At 54.0% G+C, this 18,547-nt stretch overlaps 1 protein-coding gene across 2 annotated transcripts; it reads left to right on the forward strand.

The window, feature by feature from the left end:
- Positions 1-226: 226 nt before the first annotated feature.
- On the forward strand, positions 227-15,584 carry HAPLN3 (hyaluronan and proteoglycan link protein 3). Of its 2 annotated transcripts, none has more exons than XM_075897063.2 (5): positions 227-782; positions 4,422-4,579; positions 8,167-8,379; positions 11,456-11,758; positions 14,387-15,584. In XM_075897063.2, the coding sequence occupies exons 2-5, from the start codon at positions 4,450-4,452 to the stop codon at positions 14,665-14,667; spliced, it is 927 nt and encodes a 308-aa protein (XP_075753178.1). In that variant the 5' UTR covers positions 227-782; positions 4,422-4,449; the 3' UTR covers positions 14,668-15,584. The 2 variants fall into 2 exon arrangements, with proteins under 2 accessions (XP_075753178.1, XP_075753177.1); XM_075897062.2 differs by having other exon boundaries at positions 391-782; positions 8,167-8,535.
- The last annotated feature ends 2,963 nt before the right edge of the window (positions 15,585-18,547 follow it).

Below are 18,547 nucleotides of genomic sequence, written 5' to 3' on the forward strand. Positions count from 1 at the left end.
GGCTCTGCAATGGTTTCCTGGCATGGTGCCTTCTCGCAGTGCATGGGCCATTCCCTATTGGTGTCTTTCCAAGAGCCTCACCTGTAGGCAGGGGAGGGGCTGCTGTCCATTTGACGACAAGCTATGCACACTATAGCCAAAGTTTAGAAGACAGTACAAGTCAGACTGACAGGAGCTGACACATCCTGCCAACTACCTGGCTGGGATAGGGCATCAAGGCAGGACTTTGAGCCCCTGTTCAGCTCTGAGCCCTCTTCTGACATGGGGCAGGTTGTCACAGATCTGGCTTTCCTCCTTTGGACAGTGACTTCCATCTGATGCCTTCTGGGGGACACTTTAGGGATATGAGATCCTCTCCTGGGCTAGCTCCCTCCCCACACCGCAGAGTAAGTCGGCAGCACAACAGTGTACAGGAGGGCTCCGGGGCGCTGGCCAGAGTTTGAGATTATCTGGCCCTCGGCAACGCTGAGCTATTAATGGAAATTCTTTGACTGCTTGAGGAAGCGCTGTCCGCTCCTAATTCCTCTTCATCTTCTGGACCACAGACTGGAAACTAAGTGACCGTCAGCCCCCATCCCTCCTCTGCCCCACTCTCTGCGGCAGGGACAGGAAATGGAGTGTGTTTCCCTTTAAGAGGCTGGCTCTGAAGCAGTGAGGATTGTCCTGCTGCTGTTTCCTTTTAGCCCATACAAGAGCCCTAAACACATTTCACGCCAGTCCTCTCAGGCGGGGAACCTGGGCGCCTCCTCAACTTTCCTAAGGATACTGACTGGCTCCCACGTGTAAGTAGGGGATGATTGAAGACCTCAGAGCTTTTCTCCACAGGGGTTGAAGTGGGAGAGCAGAAAACTTTCCTTCTGTGCCCTTTTGCAGGGGAACTGAGGGTGGATCTGCCGGTGGGGACAGGGAGCATGGCAGAGAGTAGGGGGCTGTTAAAGAATAGTCCCCTGGAAGCAAGGGGGGCTGCAGGGACCCTGTTAAACTGCATGGAATCTGCCTGCTAACCATGCCCAAAGGTGGGAGACCCCTTGAGAATTAGGCTGGTGCTGGGGCAGGACAAATAGCACGGGCGTGATCGCCTGGAGCTTAAAATCAACGGATTAGCTATCTTGAAAGGCAACTCTCGGGAAAGATGAATCCCTGGCTATAGGGCAGAGAGGCTAGCAAATGCTTTGCTGCCCCTGCAGTGAGGCTCTGATCACAGGGCAGTGACACCCCCTGGCACTCTGAAAGGTGACCTGTGAGGCACCTGGGTCCTAGGCGCCTAACAGAGCAAAATGATGGGTGTAGATGGGAAAGACAGACAGCTGGGGGCAAGAGGAAGGAAGTGGCTGGGGCAGATTCTGAGTGAGGGCTGCTGTAGGTCGAGATGAAACAGGAGAGTGAGATAAAGGGAGCCCAGGCTTCAAATGCAGCATGCTCGGAGCTGGCCTGTGGGTGCATCCCTACCGTACCTGGGTGCAGCTGGCAGTGCCAGGGCATGGGGCTGGCATGGCCTGTGAAGATGCCTACACTGGAAGGATGGGGCTGTCCTGGTGGCTCTGGGGTTGATCTGGTTTGGGGATGCATGTAACTGACACGAGGAGCTAATGGGCTAGAGAGTAATGGGATTCTACCTCTGCCCAGCTCCATCCTTTGAGGATCTCACAGTGTTCCCTGTAAGCTGGGCGCTTGTGCGGCTGCTCAGGAGAGGTTCAAATGCCGCCCTGCTGATTAGCAGAGCACCCACAGCTAAGTTCTTTGTTTCAACTAGTGGTGCCCATTCACAAATGCCTCGGTGCACATAAAAATTATTCCACGTATGGATGGAAAAAATCTGCACATGGGTGAAAATGATTAGAGAGAACGTTGATCGCAGGCCAGTATCTCCTGGGAAACAGAGGTGGGGGGTACGTGACTCAGAGAGTCACTTTCAGAGTTGCAAACAGAACCCAGAAATCCTCACTTGTAGTCCTGAACTTTGGCCACAAGGCACCTTGCTCCCAGCTGGGCGAGCGGCTCCTACATTAGGACTCGCACCCCCAGCCAAACCGGTAGAGGAAGTTGCCTGGGCAGTGGCAGGGGGAGCTGACTGTGTGGCTCTAGTGTACATCACTCTGAAGGGAAGGGGCCGCATGCCTGCTGCACGCTGACCCGTCCCTGCACGCCCCTGCTCTCACATCCCCCGGACGGATGGTGGCGGTTTCAAAGGCGCTTGTGAGCCCTGTCTAAACAGGGAGCACGGATGTCAAATTCAGCCGGGGTAGACTGAAAAAAAATGAGCGCAGAGCGCCCTCTGCAGGCTGTAAGGGAGTGAGCAGCCAGCCACACATTTCTGGAAGACATGCTCCAGTTCAGACCAGGAATGATTTGGGGGAAGTGCTGTGTCATGCGGGCAGGCAGACGGCATGATTGCAGTGATCCCTGCTGGCCCCAGACTCTATAAATCTCTGGGAGCTGCACCTAGTCAGTCTTGCTCTGGCTCCACTTGATTTGATTCTCTCTGGCCTAGGAAGCCCTAAGAAGTGTCTGCCCATAATGCTGGAGAGTCTGAGGTGTTTCCCCTAAAAGAGACCTGGGATTTGCAAAACAGTCATTCTCTTCCCCACAGACTGCGTTTGAGTTCAGCTCTAATGTTACTGTAGGTTAAAGAGCCACCAAGAGCCACCAGCTGAACATCAGTCAGTTCTTGTTGTAGTGATAACATAGATGCAGGAGTAGGAGAGTCCCCTGCCAAGCGCAGCCCCAGGGCAGGTTTTCTCTGGGGGGAGCCTCTGCCAGATTTGCCCATGGCTGCTAAAGGACCCAGAGGGTGAAGGGCACTCCCAGGAAAACTGGGCCAGGAATGGATTTTGAGGGCTCCAAAAATGAGAACGAAAAAAATGGTTCCGGGTCAGCCAAAGCATGAGGTCCAGTTCTAACCATTTTCAAGGGGTGGGGACTGGTTTTAAATGACAGGGAAGGACGTTTCAAAACAAAAAGTTGTTTTGATCTGAAAAAATCCAAACGTTTCAGCTTGCTTCAAACCTCCGTGTGTTTCTGGCATAAATTTGCAAAATGTTTCAATGTCACTGGATTTGCTGTTTTCGACGGAAAATAGTTTCAGTCAAGAAGTTTTGCCCAGCACTAACTCCAGGTTCTTCCCACAGATTTTGAAGTAGGGGGTTGCGCACACCAGGGTCCTTTTGATTCCTCCATTCTCCCCACCCGTCCCCTACGTGTCACCCACCCATCTCCTTCTGTTTCAGGAACTCTGTGCAACCCTTCTCCCTCTTGCCAGGAACTCTGAGCTACGGTGAAGAGGGAACATTTCCCACTTCACCATACCAGAATCCTACATTCTCCTCACTACACCAGGCCTCCATGTGCCCCCTCATTATTATTGTGTGTATTACTATAGCACTGAGGAGTCCCCATGGTGGACCATTGTGTTGGGTGCTGTACAAACACAGAACAAGAAAAAAAATGGTCTTAGTCCTTTCCCTCCATGTCTCTTTCCTTCTATATGCCAGGGATTTTGGGTGCTCCCAAATCCTCCCCGCCTCCATGCCAGGGTTCTCCATTCCAACCTCTCCATACCAGTGACTGCCTCCCCCATGCCATGGGCCCTAGGTGTCCTCTTATCCCTCCTCTCCCACCCCTTGCCTCCCATTCCTCATTTTCACACCATGGCAACAGCTTTGTTTGCCCCCCATTTCCCACTCTGCCACATGCCATGGGCTCCCTATGCAGCACTCCCAAGTTCTTAAGTTAGGCACAGATAAATGCAAACTTGATCTCTGGTAAGAGAAGCTGCTCTATGAAGCAGACTCTCCATGGATTCCCTGAAACCCCTGTTGTCTCCTTTCCAGCTAATTGCATGGAGACAGGAGAGGAAATAAAGGTTTGCAATGCAGCTTCTGTAGATATTCTCCTGACAGGTACTAGAGCCCCTGGAAGGGCTCAGCCTGGTGCAGAGATGCGACTGGATTCTGACTGCACTGCCAGAACCCTTAAAGCTCACATTGGCATTTAGCAAACTGGCTGTGTTTTGATGCAGGTGGATGGGTGAGGAATGGGGTGAGAGAACTCGTTGTGGGGAGCCCCTACTGCAGGCACTAAGGGCAGGGGTTGCAGTAGCTCCCTGCTACCCTAAGCCTCGCCTCTCCCAGCAGGATTTACTTTAGAAGGTGGAGGAGTATTTTCAAACCGCATGTGCCATCAGTTGCCCACATGGTGTGCGTGCCGTACATGAGTGTGCAAATGACAAAACATACATGTAGCTGTGAGAGCAAATGGACTTTTGTACATGTAAATTCGAGCATCCTGTGCATGCACAGGAGAGCACATGAGAACTGAGCACCAAATGGCTTGCTGATGCAAAACTGCATGTGTGCTATCAGCCTCTGGGCTTATGGGAGACACCTCCTGGGAATTGGCACAGCCTTCTTTCTCTTGGACAGGTGGGTGATCCTCCATCCCCCGTAAGCAATGTTGCTGCTATCCCTGGTTGTGATACTGCTGCAGCTAGGCAGAGGCTGCTGCGGGCTCCCCTTCTACAATGGTTTCTACTACGACCACGTCATGAATGACAAGGGCAACGGCAACGGCAATGGTGAAGGTACGTATGGTGGGGAGAGCAGGGCTGAGTTAGGAAAGGGAAGCAGGTCAGAGTGCAGGCTCCATGGAGGATACCAGTCACGGTTATGGGCAGGGAATCCTGGTGCAGGCCAGGCAGGTATCGCTCAACCACTGCCTGTGCCCAGTTCCTGAGGCAGCAGGACATGGGTGTGAAACAGAGGTGAAAGTGGGCTGGTGTGGTGCTCTGGTAAGAATTGGCCACCAGCCCAGCGCACACATGGCTGACTTTTTCCTTTTCCCTGTAGGTGACCCTGCCACAGTGCTGCTGACAGGAGGAGCAAAAGAGGACTTCAAATTTCTGCCTGAGCCCTGGGGTTCTTGGTTTTCACCTCTGCAACTCTAGGGTCTCCCAGCTGCGAAGGACTGACTCTGTGTGTGTGTGTGTGTGTGTGTGATCTACCTCCAGCCCTGTCCCTTTTGTCTGAGGCTCCGCCCCTTCCAGGGACCCAGAGCCACACCCCACCCACCCCTCAGGGTGCACCGGTGTCGGTTTTTACAGCTGGTGACAGTATGCACAGATCGGTGTGTGTGTGTGTGTGTGTGTGTGTGTGTGCACGCGCATCCTCAGCACACCCCTGGAAGTGGTGGGGGTAGACCTCAGACAGAAAGGGTGGGGCTGAAGGTCCCCCTCAGTCAGTCCTTCATAGTTTGCATCTAGGAGCCCTGGAGCTGCAGTGGCGGAAACGGAATCCCTGGACTCAGGTGGAGATTTGAACAACTCAGGCTCCTGGTCACTGCTGCAGTACCCAGGAATCCCCCAAGCTTTTAAATCACCCAGTCCTGGGGCAGTTGCTCCTTTTGCTCCTCCTGCCAGCCCTTCAGGGGTTGTTGAGGAGACTGGGGCAGTTGGGGAGGGGCTGAGGATGGGGGTGCAAGTGGAGGGTCTTTGCCTCCTAACTTGGGGTGGGTAATTCGGAGGGAGAGGATGACAGTTGCCAGGCTCACACCAGGCTTTTGTTGCCCACAGCCAGCTGCTATCATCCCCTTTCCATAAAGCTCCCGCCCTTGGCTAGGACATGGAGTTTTCCCACCTCATCTTACCTGGAAATCTCCTTTAGCCCTGCTGTGCCCTGCCAGGATGCCAGGACTGTGTCCCCTTGGCTCTTGCTCTAGTCGGAAGATCCCTGGGGGAGCAGAATGGAACTGACTGATCCCGGGGCTGATGGATCCTCTGCCACTTTCCCAGGTCCCCTCTGTGTAGTCCCAGAATTGGAGAGAGTGGAGGAGAAACAGCTGGGGAGCTCCTATCCAGTTCACCCTCTTCCCCCATAGGGCTGGAGTCAGATTGCGGCCTGCAACCTTGTTCCCTTGAGTTTCATCTCCTCCAGTTGCAAGCATCCCCAGTGGATTGCCAGGCATCTGGAGTGTCTGGTCAAAAAGGAACCTTGGCGGCTCTGGTCAGTAGCGCTCACTGGGCTGCTAAAAGTCCAGTCGGCGGCACAGTGGGTCTAAGGCAGGCTCCATGTGGTTCCTGGAAATGGCTGGCATGTCCTTGTGGCACCTAGGTGCTGGGGTGGTCAGGGGCTTTGTGTGCTGCCTCTACTCTGAGTACTGGCTCCACAGATCCCATTGGCCAGGAACCACAGCCAATGGGATCTGTGGGGATGGCGCCTGGGGGTGGGGGCAGTGCTCAGAGCCCCCAGGCTGCCCCTACACCTAGGAGCCTGAGGGACATGCTGGCTTCTTCCCAGGAGTTGCCTGAGGTAAGTGCCTCCTGGCGCCTGCCCCTCTCTACAGCCCCACTCCAGCGCTTGCACCCCCAACCTAGAGCCCGTAGCCCTTGCCACATCCTACCCCCTTCCCCATCTCAGAGCCCTTTCCCACACTCTGAACCCCTTAGCTCCACCTTGGAGCCCTCTCCTGCACCCCAAACTCTTCATTCCTGCCCACTCCAGTGCCTGCACCCCAAGCTGGAGCCCTCACCCCCCCTGGCACTCCACTCCCTGCCCTAGCCCAGTGAAAATGAGTGATTGAGTGAGGGGGTGGGAAAGTGAGGGGGGGGGGCTGTAATGAGGGGGCAGGGCCTCATGGAAGGGGAGGAGCAGAGGTGAGACAAGGGTGTTCAGTTTTACGCAATCAGAAAGCTGGCAGCCCTCGTTGTGACTCACACCCCTTCCCTTGTGAGATGACTGCTCAGCCTGATGGTTTGTTGCCAGAAAGGGCTTTCCTGGGATGTAGAAATATCCTCAGTTCTGCCCCTTGTTCCGCCCTCAACAACTCTTCTTCCTCCCAGGGGAGCCTGGCCCGCAGTTGTGCAGCTGTGCCTCCTGCTGGGGGGCACAGGGCTCAGCTCCGTGCTGCCCCACAGGGAAGCTGTCCTCTGCTGGGCCCTGGGTTCCCTCTTGCCTGGGGGTGGGGAACCTTTTTTGGGTTGGGGGCTGCTGACCCTCAGAAATATCAGTCGGGGGCCGCACACAAGTGAGAAGCCCCTGGCTGAGAAGGAGAAAGATGCTCCTCACATTCCCCTTGCACTCTAGAGCCTTGGGGGAGCCAGGCTAGTAGATTTTGTGTGCTCCAGCCCTATGGGTGAGTGGCAGGGGGGCTGGAGCACCAGCGCAGGCTCTCCAATGCCGGGGGCGGGGGATCCTTGAGCCTCAGGGGCCAGATCCCCGGGCTTGAGATACCCCACCCCTGCTCACCAGACTCCCTTCCTCTCTACCCCTCCCCTACATTCATGCAGGTGCATGGGATGCCGTGGAAGGAAGTGATGAGGAACAGGGTGTGGGGAGAAGGAGGGAGCGAGCCAGTGGAAGAAGAGGAGGGGACAGGTGGTTTGAGGGAAGGGACAAAGTACAAAGGGGGTGGGAACAAGAGTGCAGGAAGTGGGGCTCACAGGGCCAGAGTGGTGTCAATCAATGGGGTGGCGAGTTGCAGTAGTTAGTGTGCTCAGAGCAGGGAAGATTGCTCCTTCCCTGCTTCCCCATCACAGGGCTCCCTACGCATGGGCTGTGTCTAGACTGGCCAGTTTTTCCGGAAAATCAGCCACTTTTCCAGAAAAACTTGCCAGCTGTCTACACTGGCCGCATGAATTTCCGTAAAAGCACTGACTTCCTACTGTAAGAAATCAGTGCTTCTTGTGGAAATACTATCCTGCTCCCATTCGGGCAAAAGCCCCTTTTGCGCAAAAGTTTTGCACAGAAGGGCCAGTGTAGACAGCTGAGCTTTGTTTTCCGCAAAAAAGCCCCGATCGCGAAAATGGCAATCGGGGCTTTTTTGCACAAAAGCGCGTCTAGATTGGCCAGGGACGCTTTTCTGCAAAAAGTACTTTTGCGGAAGAGCATCCATGCCAATCTAGATGCTCTTTTCCGAAAATGCTTTTAACGGAAAATCATGCCAGTCTAGACATAGCCATGCTCTTCCCAGGTGCCCAGTGGCCACTGGAGGGTGTTTGGCTGGACAATAGCTACCTTAGAACCCCTTAATAGAGAGGTGTGTGTGGTAGGCTGCCCTCCCTGGTCATATATGTGGGGAATCTCTCAGGAGCTGCGGTGGAGTCCTGAGCTGGAGGGGTGGGGTCCCCAGCCCCTGGCAGTGCTCATTCCCCCTTTGTCTCTTCTCCCCTATCAGTTCACTTCAATGGCGTGAAGCTGGTGGTGGAGACTCCAGAGGATGCCATCTTCACCTACCGTGGTGCCAACATCACGCTGCCCTGCCACTACCGCTATGAGCCCAAGCTGGAGACGCCGCGCAAGATCCGCATCAAGTGGTCAAAGCTGCGGGAGGATAACACCAAGGAGCGGGATGTGCTGGTGGCCATTGGGCCGAAGCACCGCAGCTTCGGCGAGTTCCGGGGCCGCGTGCACCTGCGCCAGCAGGGTGAGCAGGAGGCGTCCCTGGTGATAAGCGACTTGCGCCTGCAGGACTACGGCAAGTACCGCTGCGAGGTGATTGATGGGCTGGAGGACGAGAGTGGCATTGTGGAGCTGGAGCTGCGAGGTGAGTGTCCAGTGTCCAGTCCTGTGCAGTGGAGGGGAGGGGAGATGAAGGAGAGGGGGCAGGAGAGCAGTTGGGGCAACTCCCTCGTACCCTGAGATTTCTCCAGGGTTACGACCCCTGGGGAGAGTATGAGGTACCCAAGAAGCTGTCCCCTTTCAGGCTCCTGAGTGGGAACAGCATGGGTTCTGGGTCCTTCTGCATTTCCCTTTGCTGGGGCATTCCCATGCCTAGCCAGCAGTGGGGTTATACATGTGCTACGGCCCAGCAGTGCAGGAAGAAACTCCCCCATGGATGTTCTCCCGCTTGGCAAGTGAGAGTGAAGGAAGAAGCCCCCTTCTCATAAAAATTCCTACCACGTCTTATAGTCCTGGCCTTGCCCATCTAGATCAGCACCCCAGCACAGTGTTCCCTCTAATCTTTTCTATTCACCTGTGGACTTTTTCCACTCATGTGGAATACATTTTTCTATGCGCACCAAGGCATGTGCAAATGTGCACACCAGAAGAAACAAAAACCTAGCTGTGGATCATTGTTAATTAGCTGGGTGGCATTTGATTCTCTCCTGAGTGACTGCACAAGAGCACAGCCTATAGGGAACACTGCCCCTGCAGTGTTATTGCCACATGCCATCACTTTATGTCACGTTAGACTCACAGGAGCCCTCTGGGGCAGGGAGAAAGAAGGGAGGTCGTCTTATTCCTTGTTTGTACAGCACCTAGCACACTGGGGCTCTGCTCTTTGACTGGGGCCCCTGGATACAATGCAGCATGATAATAACAGTGCACTAGACAGCCAGTGCAGTCAACGCTCCCACTATAGTGGTAACTTACAGCCACTCAGTGTGGCTTCCCCTAGTGGAGGCGGGGTATGAGTGTCTGCTACTGTCTCTGGGTGTGTCTAAACTACACCCCTCTGCCGACAGAGGGATGTAGATTAGGTACATCACTATTGCAAATGAAGCGGGGATTTAAATATCATTTAAATAGAAATGGCTGCTGCTTTTTGCTGACGCGGCACTTTGCCGGCAAAAAGCGGCAGTCTAGACGGGGATCAGTCGACAAGAAAAGACTTTTCCGACCGATTCCGTATGCCTCATGCAATGAGGTTTACAGAATAAGTCGGAAAAGGCTTTCCTTGTTGACCAATCCCTGTCTAGACTGATGCTTTTTGCCAGCAAGTGCTGCGTCTGCAAAAAACGGCAGCCATTTGTATTCAAATAAAGTGCGGGATATTTAAATCCCCACTGCATTTGCAATAGCGATGTGCCTAATCTACATCCCTCTGTTGGTGTAGTTTAGACACACCCTTTGAGCTAACACCTAGGACTTTTACCCCAAGCAAAAGAAGCAGCTGTTCAAAGACTCAGGGGCTCCACAGTCAAGTCCTGCTAACAGTGACCTCCCACCCCGGGGGCAAGGTGTGACATCCATTGGTGTTGCTGCAGGTTTGGGGGCCTGTTGCTATGTCATACTGTAGTATATTTTTAAGGTGGTAGTTCTCATAGGTGGGAGGAAGAGACATCAGACAGTAGAACAGAGACAGGCACAATACAGCCCAGCAGGAGCCTTCAGTAGGCTCTTTGCCTGCCCTGCCCTGCTCCTGTATGTGGCTCAGAGCAGCCAGATGTGGGCGCATTCGCCTCTCTGAGCACTGCCATGTGTGGGGAGCAAAGGAGGAGGAGAGGCTTCCCATGCTGCCCACCCCAATCTCACAATTCCCATTGGCTGGTTTCCAGCCAATAGGAGCTGCCTGTTCGCCGGACAGGCAGCACCCAGAGCCTCTCCCCTCCTTCCCCTGTGTGTGGCGGTGCTCAGAGAGGGACCTGCCAGAGTGACCTGTTGGGCTACTGGTTAGGAGCTGCCTAGGTAAGTGCAACCTGGCCAGAGCCTGCTTCTGGCACACCAACCCCTGCCTCTCCCCAAGCCTCTGCCCCCCTCCTGGACCCCTGCCACAGTTCACAACCCAAACCTTCTTCACTCCTGCACCCACACCTCCTCCAAGACCCTGCACCTCCATCCCCTGCCTTAGGTCACAACCCAACCCCCTGACCCAGGTCACAACCTCCCTCCTGGACCCTGCACTTTCCCCCCACATCCCTCCTCCAGGTCAGAACCTTCTCCTGCACCATTCTGGGGGGTGGAGCCTGGAACCACAATGTGGAGCTGGGGTCAGAGCCTATGGAAGAGAACATTTTAAGGGGTGACTTTCCATGAGGCTCACAGAGCCACAGGTGGGATGTTTCACAGCCTTCCTAGTCCCTTTCTCTAGTACCCATTCCCTGTGCATTGTGCATTGTGCACTGCACCTTCCTGCCTTTTGGAGGATGGAAGCTTTGAGTGAGGGGCAAGTTCACGGGGCTACACACACCAGCCTTCATAGCTCTCTCCCAATTAGCTAAGAGCATGCAGCTGTCATGCCTCGCTCTGCCCACCAGGTGTCACCATTGACACGTGTCATTGTTCGTTTGGGCTGGTGCTGCTGGTTCCTTTGGTCTTCGGACTGGCCACTTGATAGCAGTAAGACAGGGGCTGCCCTGAACTCACATGGGATCCTGGCCCAGACGTTTGAGGCACTCAGGGGATGTTCTTTCCCTGGTGAGCCCATGAGTGAACCCCCCGGAGAGGGTCTGTTCTCACAAGGGGCTTTGGCGATGCTTCTGGGATGTCTCTGAAACCCAGCAGGATCTGGGGTTTGTCTGTGCCTAGTTCTCACCCCAGTGAGTTTGGAGAAATGAGGCTGGGCGGGGGGCAGGGTGCTGCTGTAATACCCTCTGCTTGCTGGGGAGCCCTGCACTGGGTCTGTCGGAGGGGATCAGCACCATCTGCCCCAAGAGTACGTGTCAGGTTGTGGATGTAGCCAGAGGGGGCTGGGCTTTACTGTGGCTCTGTGACTCAGCCACTTCCTCTCTCTTTCCCTCCAGGTGTGGTTTTCCCATACCAGCCTCACCACGGCCGCTACCGCCTCAACTTCCATGAAGCCAAGAAAGCCTGCGAGGATCAGGACTCTGTAATTGCGTCCTTTGAGCAGCTCTTCAAGGCCTGGGAGGAGGGACTGCACTGGTGCAATGCTGGATGGCTGCTGGATGGGACAGTGCAGTACCCCATCACCTTGCCCCGGGATCCCTGTGGTGGCAAGAGAGTGGCCCCTGGCATTCGGAGCTATGGCGAGCGCCACAAGAACCTTCACTACTTTGACGTTTTCTGCTTCTCCTCTGCACCGAAGGGTGAGTTTGCCAGCTTCAGGGCTCATAGATAGGCAGGAATCCTGCCTGATGTTGCAGGGAAGGGGACTGACCAGTAGGCGGTGCTCTTTTCTCAGTGCATGGTGTGATGGCAGGGGGTGCTGCCTTTTGGAAAGGACACCTCTCTGCTGAAATATAAAACCGAGGGCCTGCAAAGCCTTACTAGAACTTTTCCAAGAATTGGGATGTTTGGTAATCCCATCCACCTCCCTAAATTCACAGAGCATCTTCAGTTAGATGTGGGATTCTTCTCCATTGCCAAAGACTGCACCAGTGCCCCCACACAAGGTCAAGCAATTGCTCCATTTAGGCTTCAAATCGGTTTGGGATACAAGGCAAGACAGACCTGCAAAACTGTGTCATTCAGACAAATAACGTAGCTTCAGCATCAGGGAACCACTGCTTCTGCAATACAGGGCTCAACTCTTCCTTCTGCAGGCACAAAGTGGATACACGCCCAGGAGAACTGGCCCAGAGGAAACTCTTGAGTCTTGGGGGCGTGTCTGGCAAAGCCAGTATACCCAGCTGTTGTTGTGTGGTGAAGTGTTTAGATCAGGGGTGGGGAATCTTTTATGGGTTGGGGGCCACTGACCCTTCAGGATAATCAGTCTGGGGCCACACACAAGCGAGAAGCAAAAAACAAATAAACCCCTCCACACAAAGCCTGACCTGGTCCCCAAGTGAAAAAAAAAACCCTTCACAGATGCTGCCCCCAACTGAGAAGCAGAAAAAAAAGACATTTCCCTCACTCCCCCAAACTCCAGCCTTGGGACAGGGGAGGAGGGAAGAGCACACGAAGGCTACATCTAGACTACATGCCTCTGGCGACAGAGGCATGTAGATGAGGCTACCAGGCATAGGAAAATGAAGCGGCGATTTAAATAATCGCCGCTTCATTTAAATTTACATGGCTGCCGTGCTGAGCAGACAAATAGCTGATCAGCTGTTTGTCGGCTCAGCGCTGTAGTCTGGACGCGCGGGTGTCGACATCAAAGGCATTTGTCGACCACCCAGGTATGCCTCCTGGGATGAGGTTTACCTGGGTGGTCGACAAATGCCTTTGATATCAACACCCGCGCGTCCAGACTACAGCGCTGAGCCGACAAACAGCTAATCAGCTGTTTGTCTGCTCAGCGCGGCAGCCATTATTTAAATCGCCGCTTCATTTTCCTATGCCTGGTAGCCTCATCTACATGCCTCTGTCGCCAGAGGCATGTAGTCTAGACATAGCCCAAGGCTGGGGACTTTCCCCCCAGAGCTGGATTAACTCTTCTGGGGGCCCACAACTAGTAGATTTTGTGGGGCACGCACAAAATAGGCTGTGCGGGAGAGCCAAAAAAGTTCAGTATGCAGAAGGGGGCTGTCAGGGAGAGAGCTGGGGTTGTGGATGCAGGGTCTGGGTGGGAGGGAGTGTGCAGGAGTGGGATGGGGGGCTGGAATCTAGAAGGGAGAAGGATGCTGGGTGGGGATGTGGGATCTGGAAGGGAAGGGGTGCAGAAGCAGGGTGGTGTGAGGGGGTTTGGGCAGGAGGGAGTGCAGGATGGGCTGAGGGTGCAGGATTTGGGCAGGAGAGTGCAGGTGGGGGCAGGGGATGGGAGTGCCTGCCATGTGCAATTACTGGGGATGGGCAGGGAGGGAGCAGTTAGCTTTAGGCCAGTGGTCCCCAACGCGGTGCCCGCGGGTGCCATGGCGCCTGCCAGGGCATTTGTGCGTGCCCGCCGACAACCTGGGCTGGCTCCACCCCCGGCGCGCGACACGCACTGGTGCCTGGTGCGCGGCGCTCGGGCAGCCCCAGCCCTGGGGCACATGCGGGCGCACGGCGCTGGTGCCAGCCCCAGGCGTGCGGCTCGGCCCCGGGCCCATGGCACAAGGCGCTCGGGCGGCCCCGGCCTTGGCCCTGGGGCACATGCAGGCGGTGAGTGCAAGGGCATCCCCGTCCCGGCGTGCCCCAGGACGCGCGGCCCCGCCCCCGAGCGCCCGGCACATAAGTGGCCCCACCACCCCGGCGCGTGAGTGGCCCCGCCCCCAGGTGCCCGGGAACCTCTAAAGGTTGGGGACCACTGCTTTAGGCAGTGCTGCAAGGAAGCACTCGCTGTAGGCACCACCCCCGCCATTTCCATTGGGAGCAGCGGGAGGTGATGCCTGCAGGAAGCGCTTGACTGCAGTGTGCCTAGCCATACGGAGCCGCTTCATTCCCCCTGCCAGGCAAGCTCACAGGCTGGGATACAGCCCCCAGTTTGCTTTGATCCGGCCTGCAAGCCCCGCTTTGGAGAGCTGGTGCTAATGCTCCAGCCATGGCTTGCCCTGCTGCTACGGTGTGGAGGGGTGGAGGAGGGTGAGCAAATCCTGAGCCTCACAAACCAGATCAAAGCAGGCTAAACCTCACTCCTGGTTTAGATGGAATAAAACCACGTTGGTCTCTCCCCCATTCCTATGGGGTGGAAAAGAGAGCAGGGCCTCTTGTTTCTAACTCCCTAATATATACTGAATCCAGGCTGAGAGGGGGTGATCCCCCGTTCCTAGCACCTCCTGTAGGTGAGGGGTTTTCGTGCAAGGCCAGCCTCTGCCTCCAGTGACCAATCCCTCTGCCTCTTCCCCTCTCCCCTCTAGGGAAAGTTTACTACCTGGTTCACCCGGAGAAGCTGACCTTGGAAGAGGCCAAGCAGGCCTGCCAGGATGATGGGGCTGAAATTGCCAAGGTGGGGCAGCTCTATGCGGCATGGAAGTTCTTCAGCCTGGATCGCTGCGATGCTGGCTGGCTGGCAGATGGCAGCATCCGCTACCCCATTGCTTTCCCCCGGCCCAACTGTGGCCCACCGGAGCCAGGGGTCAGGAGTTTTGGCTTTCCCGACAAGGGCAAGTTTGGGGTTTATTGCTACAAGCTGAGCTAAGGAAGGGGGAAGGACTCCCTTTTTTCCAGTGGACACTTCCCTGCCTGGTGCTGCCTGGATTTAAAGGGCTAGGTTTACCTGGGGTTAGGGGTTTTTTATTTCAATTTTTTTTAATTTTACATTTTTTTTCACTAAAGAGAAATTTCTGTGTGTTGCTGGATCCTGGCCCTCTGTGTCTCTCTCCTGGCTGGGAATGGGATACCAGGTCTCCTTCTGCCCAGACAGTGGAAAGAGACTGAGATGGCATTTTGGATTATGGGACTTGTCTGCTACCAGGTGGCTCCATTCCTTGGTCACAGGGCATTCAGGCAAGTGACACATCCACGCATGGCCACGTGGACTAGACAGTCATCTAGCAGCGACGCATTCAGGTGCTGGAGAGGCCCAGATCTCATGACGGATTCATGGTGCAAGCAGATGCCCCATGGATGTGGTCCAGTTTCACGTACACCAAAGGGGAGCAGCTAAGTCTAATGCACAGACTGCTCTGCTGTCCCATGCAAGCCAGCCTGGACAGCATTGAATCAACTGCAAGAGGGACATAAGAGTAAGGGGGGGAGGAGGGTTCACTCTTACGTTCCCTCCAGTTAACGGGAGTGAATGGCTAACAACACACAAGCGATTCACATTTCTCCAAAGTCCTTCCCCTGCTCTCTGGTGTAGCGGCCCCTCCCAGTGCAGCACAGATGAGGTCAGAGATAGTAGGCATAATTCTAAATGTAGAGGCCCAGAGGTAAGACAGTATAGGCCTCGTGTGTCCCCAGAGACTCCTTTCTCTCCCTTCCCCTCCTTGGCTGTATTTCAACTCTGAGACTCCAGTCTGAGGTCGAGTCCCAGGGGCTTGGGCTTGGTGCATTTTGTTGTGAAAAGATGTATTCTCCTGGACCTCTTCAAATAAAGCATTGGAGAAAGCCCCAGAGGTGTGTGATTGTGTCCTGGACAGTAGGACAAATTCTGCTGTGTTCTCCTTGGCCAACACCTTCAGCTCTGGGGGTAGGGTTCGGGCAGAAGGGGAGGGAGGTGGGGGCAGGGGGTAGCCACTCTGAAGGTGCCGCTCTGCGAAGGATTTTACAAAGGGAATGGACTTGGGGTGTTAGGCTCAAAGCGCAGCACCCAGGACTTGGAAGAGCAGGAGGGTATTGGAGGTAAGACCCCAAAGACATGATCAGAGCTGTGTGTGAGCAAAGCCATATGGCATAGCAGGCCTGGGGGTAGGATGGGGATTGGGGCAGAACTGAGGAGCCTCAATGGAACTAGGGGAAGGGGTGGCAGGCCTGGAACTGGGGGAAGGCAGAATTAAGGTACCTGCAGATTATGGGGCAGAGAAAATGACAGGAGTGAAAGAGCAGGCCGAAGAGCTGCGGGTCTGGGTAGAGAACCATCAACTGTTGTGTTTGGGGGAGTAAAGTAGCTGTGAGGGGATGAAATGGGCGTGGGGGTAAGTTGGAAGCCTGCTGAGCTTCTAACTGCATTACCTGCTAATGCCCCTGACAGCAGAGCAGTGTCCCTTCCTCCCAACTCTTTCGATCTTTTTAAAGAATAAGGAGATTTTCCAAACAAATTCCCCAATGCAGTGTGCTGGTGCCTCCCCACATTGGCACGGTGGGGTTCTCCCATGCCTTTAAAATACCATTGGTGTCATGGGCTAAGTGCCCTTGACTTACCCAAGCAAGCCTCTGATTTGCCTCTGTCTCCTGCTGCAATGTGTTGGCATTTGTCTCAGCTGTGGGCTCCCAAAGCACCTGGCATGCTGAGTACAAGTTCAGCAGTGCAGGCCTAAGAGCGGGGCATCTCAGTATTTGCAGCCTCATCAGCTGTTGATCTATTAGTCTTGCAGCACTTTAGAGACTGAAAAAAATGTAGATCAGGGCTACTCAACTCGCAGCCTGTGGGCCAGCCCATTTGTTTGTGGCCCACAGGTGGGAGCCAAAACAAAAAAGTAGTCATTATAATGGTCTTGTGTTGATATGTGTATTAGTAGTTAAATTCCTGGACTGTCACTGCGCATTAAAAGTGGTGGAAATCAGGTAAATATTGCATTTTATTAATATCAGCAGAACTGACTCAAATGGGGCCTGTGTGTTGTGTAGTCTTGCCCTAATCTTTGTATTCATGCCCGTCAGCGTGAAAGAAGCTATTTGTATATATTTGCATGTATATGCAACCACACTGAAGTTGTGACTCTTGGCATGTGCTGTGAGTATCATTGTGGCCCCCAGAGCTTCCAAAGAAGAGCAGCCCTGGTGAAAATGGTATCATGAGCTTTTGTGGACACAACTCACTTCAAGTAAAGAAGCTGGAGGGCTTCTTCAAGAAGTGGGTTGTGCCCACGAAAGCTCATGATGCCATCTACATGTTTTGTTAATCTCTAAGGTGCTGAAAGACTATTTGTTGGTTTTTAAGTTTTTTCAGTTACAGACTAACTTGACTTCCCTCTGAAGCTGTTGCTCTAATTAGGGCTAATGAAATGCTGGCAGCCAGCACTGGCCAGGAAGGAAATGCTGAGTGTTGTGGCTTGAGCTTGACAATGCGGGAACTTCTTTATGGTAGGTGATTGGTATGGCTGCCTTCAGGCGAGAGCACAGAAGGGAGTGGGGGGTTCCCAAACAATGACTCATAGATGATGTGCTGGTGGCTGGCAGAGAGCTGGCTGGGCATGTACCACCGCCTTGTTTCTTGTAGTAAAAGTGCATTGAATGCTTTAAAAATAATGAATAGTCCAGTGGCACCTTGGGGTACATCTACACAGCAGCATTATTTTGGAATAACCAACGTGCACGCCATTGTTTCGAAATAATGTCGAGCTCCTTACTCCAACTTCTGTAACCCTCATTTTACGAGGAGGCAGGGAAGCAATTGACGTAGCTGAAGATGCATATCTTAATTTGAGTTTTGCCCTGCTGTGTAGACGTGCCCTTAGAGATTAACAAAAATATAGTTTCATGAGCTTTCATGGGCAAAATCCACTTCTTCAGATGAGCTGGAAGCTGGAATGGAAATAATACGAACCCAGAATTTATACCAGAAAAGGAAGGTAAGAAAAAAAATTACCTGTCAATGGTAATGCTGGTACTAATGAGGCTAATTGAATGGACTGGCATTGTCCCATACTTAGCTTTTGATGTAAATGAGGTATTAAATGTACAGCAAGCTGGCTTTATACTTTGACATTATTAGTTTTTTCTGGGAGCAGTGGCAGTGGCCAATGTTGCCTCTAATTTTTTCCACCCATGCACAGAATACATTTTGTAATGTGCACCAAGGCATAGGGGATGTGTACTACCAATTGAAACACATGCTGCCAGCTGCAGGAGTTCTGCTTGTCAGCTGGGCAGCATTTGAATCTCTCCTGGGTGGCTGCCCAAGTGCACAGCTTACAGGGAGCACTGACTGTGGCTACCAGAGGAGTATTAGGTTCTTATCCTTTGAGTAACCTAAAGGAGTGGAATGAAAGGGGTCTGCAGGATCATGAACAGGAGGGCAAGGCAAGGAAAGTGGGGGTAGGGAGCCTGTGAAATAGCATGGTGGGGTGGATTACGGTAGAGGGCTGCTGTGTCATGTTGGGGTGAGGGAAACTACCGGCAACTGGTTATGCCCAGAAGCCGAAGGGGTGCTTCTTTAGCTCATCTGCTGTGACCTAAGGACCTAGGTCTGGCCCCCAGATTCCTATTTGCATTGGCAAGTCAGGCTGGGGGATGCTGAGACCTGCTGCTGCCCTGGACAAGAAGGCTGCTCCCAACACAGTTCTGTAATAGCAGAGTTAACCCTAAGAGCTCCGCAGAGCAGGGGGCAGCATGCATGTGGAGACGTAGCATGAATCACCAGTTCATGCTTCCCCACAGGCCCCACTCTGCGGAAAGCACGTTTCCCCAGCTCTGGA

This window comes from Pelodiscus sinensis, chromosome 14, assembly GCF_052426305.1.
Source record: "Pelodiscus sinensis isolate ZL-2025 chromosome 14, ASM5242630v1, whole genome shotgun sequence".
In the NCBI taxonomy this organism is placed as follows: Eukaryota; Metazoa; Chordata; order Testudines; family Trionychidae; genus Pelodiscus; species Pelodiscus sinensis.